The following is a 4,993-nucleotide window of genomic DNA, read 5'->3' as shown; positions in this document are numbered from 1 at the left end:
AATAAGAAAATAAATATGAAGTTCTTAGCACAGCTCTCAGAGTTTATACTTTCAAAATGTTGTCAGCGCTTTCTTAAGTCACCTTCGTGTCCTTCTGTATTTAGCGTCCGAGTGCTTCTGTACTTTGGTCTGCTCCTTGCTCCTCTCTTTGCTCACTCTCCCTTTGCATCTCTTCTTGATTTTGTGAGATCTTGTCCTCCTACCCTTCTTTAGATTGTTCCTACTCTCCTATATTGTGCTTTCTACAACCTCATATATTCATCTATTCACTGAGCTAGTCAGAACTGCTATTCAGCACTACACACAGATACAACCTTAATAGCTGTTAAAATGCTGGTAAATAGTCAGTGTCCTGGGCCCCAGAGTAGTTTCTCTGCCCCAGCCCCTTCCCTAGGATCCCCTGGATCTCAGCCTGAAACAGCAATTAAAGGTCCATGTCTGGCATCGTGGGGCCCTCCAGGAGACTGCTTAAGCTCTAGGCTGGTAGGTGCCCACGCCATATTACCCCAGCATCCAGTAGCCACAGATTAGGTGCCTACTGTGTGTCTCTTTCCTTCTCTGGCAGGTTCAGGTCTTCTCCCAGTACAGAGCTCAGCAGCAGCAGCCTATGGAGCCAGGCGCCTGGGGGAACAGGACAACTGTCACTGAGTTCATCCTTCTTGGCCTGACAGAAAACGTAAGACTGAAACCCATCCTTTTTGTCGTCTTCCTCTTTGCCTATGTACTCACCATAGGGGGCAACTTCAGCATCCTGGCTGCCATCTTTGTGGAGCCCAAACTCCACACTCCCATGTACTACTTCTTGGGGAACCTATCTCTGCTGGACATTGGATGCATCACTGTCACTGTCCCTCCAATGCTAGCATGTCTCCTGCCCCCCCAGTGCAGAGTCCCCTACGCTGCCTGCATTTCACAGCTCTTCTTCTTCCACCTCCTGGCCGGTGTGGACTGTCACCTCCTGACAGCCATGGCCTATGACCGCTACCTGGCCATCTGCCAGCCCCTCACCTACAGCACCCGCATGCGCCGTGAAGTCCGGGGTGCCCTGGTGGCCATTTGCTGCACTATCTCCTTTATCAATGCTCTGACTCACACAGTGGCTGTGTCTGTGCTTGACTTCTGCGGCCCTACCAGCTCTCCTGCTCCAGTATCCACCTCAATGGGCAGCTGCTTTTTGTGGGGGCCACTTTCATGGGGGCGTTCCCCATGATCCTCATCTCAGTGTCTTACGCCCACGTCACAGCTGCAGTGCTACGAATCCGTTCAGCAGAGGGGAGGAAGAAGGCCTTCTCCACGTGTGGCTCCCACCTCACCGTGGTCTGTATCTTTTATGGAACTGGCTTCTTCAGTTACATGCGTCTGGGCTCAGTGTCAGCCTCAGACAAAGACAAAGGGATTGGGATCCTCAATACTATCCTCAGCCCCATGTTGAACCCACTCATCTATAGCCTCCGGAACCCTGATGTGCAGGGCGCCCTGAAAAGGGTGCTGATGGGGAAGCAGCCTCCTGAATGAGAAGGCAGGGCATCGAAATACCCCTCCCTCCTAGAGCACCCCCTGACTTTCCCATGCTGAATGCATGATGTCGGTCACAGGTGTCTTCAGGGGTGGGTTGAGGGATGGGAGGAAAGTAGATACTATGGACCAGAGTAGAGGATGGTTTATCTTGGATTAGGGAGAAAAGCTAAAGCTGGTAGGAGATGGATTAAAGTCAGGTGGGAGAAAATTATAATGTGGGTCAGGAAATGGGACACAAATCAACTCTTTAAGTTCAGTGAGTGTTCAGCTGAAATATATTTAAAATGCTAATAAAAGCAAAATGTTTGTACCCTCCACTCACCTTTTAAGACAAAATACATTCGTACCAGAGTAGGGGGTGTGGTTTTTAGAAGATTCTTCTTCAGGAAATAAACCCAGGACTGTGTCATTAAATTGAGGTTTGACGTAGCCTAGGAGGGGGCATTGGGACCTGTCCGAACACCCTGCCAGCGTCTTCTTCAGAGCAACGTTGCCACATGCGGGCTCCGCAAACCAGTGCCCCCATCCTGAGTAATCGTTAGTGGGAACACCACATTTTCATGTCCGTGTGCGAACTGACTCTCACAGCTCCTGCACCAAAAATGTGAGGACGGAGCATGTTTCAGGAGAAGGAGCACTCAGAATAGTAAGGCGCCCCTCTCAAAGTCCAACAAACTCATCCTGATACGAAATTGTAGGACACAGCTGGGGCAACTTTTGGTGAAATGAAGGTACTATGGACATTTTCAGGCCAAAAAAGAAGGAGGAGGGGGGCAATATGAGGAAGATACTGGATATGAAAGAAAAAGAACCCACTGTTTTTGATGAAATAAAGGCAATCACTGAGTTTGCCATAAAAGAGCAACACTTTCCGAACCGTGTGAACTGAGAGAATCCTGCCTGAAGCTACAGCCAAAGAAGAGTCTCCTGCCTGCAGAGAATTAGGAAGAGAGCATTTAGTTCGCAAAGCTGAGCACAGAGCACCAGGGTGTGAAATCCCGTAACACCCAGAAACCGGGATCCACTTAACTTAGAGCACGCGACAGGGGAGGGGTAATAATAAACAAGTCATCATGTGCTATGACAAAGTGGTTGTCTTTAATTCATGTTCTGAAGCGCATGGTTTTTTTAGGCCTGCCTTTAGATATTGTGAATTTTGTTATTTAGCCTAACTAGGTGTGATCATGTTTCACAAAGCCATTTCTTCCCCAGGGAAATCTGAACTGTATAGTTTTTGACTCTGCTATGCAAATATGAGCAATTCATGTTTCATGTAAATCATTTTACTAAAAAGCCTCTTTTTGTTTAAAAAGAAATGTGAATGTATTGACATGAAAAGGTGTATAGCATCTATTGCTAAATTTGGAAAGTGACGATAATGTGATATGTGAGCAGGGGCAGAGGGGGTGAGTAGGCAAAAAATCCCGGACAACAACCCCCGAGCTTAGACAGTGCTTCCTTCCCTCTGTGGAGGAGGGTAGGGCTGTGGGGAGTGGAGAAGCACTTCAGCTTTTATTTTGTGTATTTTTATTTGAATTTTTTCCCCTGGGTTCTGTAATTTAAACAACAACGGCAAAAAATAAATTGTAAAAAATGCTAATGGTGACAATGCGGAGTTGGGAGGGTAGGGTGAATGGACTGTAGTGTTTTATCTCCGGCCTTCAAAGTGTCCTCTGTCATCCTCATCTTTGAGAAAAATAGTAAGTTGGCTTGTCCATCCAACAGAAGGCCATTGGGTTCACCTGGTCAAGATTTGGGCGCCTGGGAGAGACATAAGCCAGTCATTGGCCATCTTGCTCCTCCAAACGATCCCTATCCTAGGAGAATACTCTCGGTGGGCCTTTCCTCCCTCCTCCATGCCCTTCCTGGCCCTGACCATTTGAACTGTACCCTCCATTCCACACCAACGTAATTCTACTCAGAAGTAGTGACTAATCTTGGTGGGGACCCATTTTGACCTTTCCTAGTTCCCTGTGCTGCAGACAAAGGTTCGTGGACTCCTGGCACCGAAAGACAACTTCTAACCATATCACCACCCTGACTTCAGAGAGCCCACATCCAAAGAAATATGTTACAGATGTCATCGGTTACTTTGTGAACTTTTGAGGACGTCCAGGACCCATCTGTCAAGCTCAGCAGATGTCATTTTATACATATTGGGCATCTACATAGGAGTAGTGGAAGATGCTCTCATATGCATCCCAATCATGCCTCCTTCTCCATCAAGAGGCTTAACCATTTGTCCATCACAGAGAGAGGCACTCTTAGGACTCAAGAAAATTATAAAAGTAGTAGGTTTTCTCTTTTATTCTATTAGCACACAACAGTATTTACGGAACACTTTGAAATCTATTCTCATTTGAATATTGTAACTGCATAGTTGAGTGTCACCCACAACCAGGGCCAGGATTGCAGAGTAGGAAGGCCAGCGTCTATTATCCTCACTTTGCATATTAAAAAAAAGCAAAGGTACAGACGTGCTAAGTGATTTTCCAGAGGCCGTAGACAGACTTAGTAGGTAGGACAGCCTCCAACTGCCAACTCCTGATGCAGCATTTTTGCCTCCCTCCCAACCTGCTTCTAATAAATCACCAAAGAATTCAAAACTAAACGGTGATAATGACTCTAGGTGCAGCGAGTCTCAGAGATGGGAAAGGCAGTGTAGTTGAGTGGAGAGAGCTTTAGACAGGACATATGGAGACCTGGGTTCGAATCCAGCCTCTTTTACTTTAGGCTACATGAACTTTAGGAGCATCAATTCCTTTCATCTGTAATTAGTCCCTTCCAAATATCTTGGCTTTTTTCCACTCACCTGCCATATGATAAATACTCAGACCCACATAGGTTGCCAAAGGCTGAGGGAAAATAAGGGACCACGGGCAATTAAATGGACAAGGATAAGGTTGAAAACAGGGTACAAGCCCAGGAACAATTGATTGATGGGCAGTGGACCTGTGGTGTGTAAAAGTCGGTTCTTGGTCTTCAGCAACTGGAGAGGTAGTAGCAGTGGGCCAGGCAGAGGCACGAGGCCTGAGAGCTAATAATGATTGAAACAGGAAGAAGAGAGCCTGGAAAGGAATCTTGGAACATGAGCCAGATAATATGTAACCTGTTTTCAGAGTTTTTTATGTTTGAGGGACCTGGTTAGATGATGCTCTCAGGGCCTAAAAGAATTCCGACCTTATATTTGGTATGACAGGTAGCTGTCCAGGGTAAGATTCAGGGAAGAGAAAATAAAGCAAGCATCTTCTATGTGCCAGGCAGCAAGGTGAGAAGCCCATGCTCCTAGTTAAACTGAATACGCTGTGGTCAAGTTAGGAGACCCGGCTTCCGGGCTAACACTGCTACGAGCTAGCTGTGTAACACTGGGCAGGCCACTTCCTCTCTGCGGGCCCCACTTTTCTCATCTATGCACAGGGCATCATAACATGCGCTTCAAATGATTATTCGGAGCATTCAATGAATTGAAACACAG

The 4,993-nt window shown here is 46.8% G+C and overlaps 1 protein-coding gene across 1 annotated transcript; it reads left to right on the top strand.

Moving 5' to 3' along the window:
- Nucleotides 1–607: 607 nt before the first annotated feature.
- LOC106987340 (olfactory receptor 139-like) lies at nt 608–2,665 on the top strand. Its single transcript, XM_027034691.2, is given in 2 exon segments — nt 608–1,127; nt 1,130–2,665. Coding segments are annotated over 2 exon segments (906 nt in total). The 3' UTR covers nt 1,516–2,665.
- The last annotated feature ends 2,328 nt before the right edge of the window (nt 2,666–4,993 follow it).

This window comes from Acinonyx jubatus, chromosome E1 (genome assembly GCF_027475565.1).
Source record: "Acinonyx jubatus isolate Ajub_Pintada_27869175 chromosome E1, VMU_Ajub_asm_v1.0, whole genome shotgun sequence".
Lineage (NCBI taxonomy): Eukaryota > Metazoa > Chordata > Mammalia > Carnivora > Felidae > Acinonyx > Acinonyx jubatus.
The sequence above is the reverse complement of the archived record's forward strand: the minus strand, read 5'-3'. Positions and strand labels throughout refer to the sequence as shown.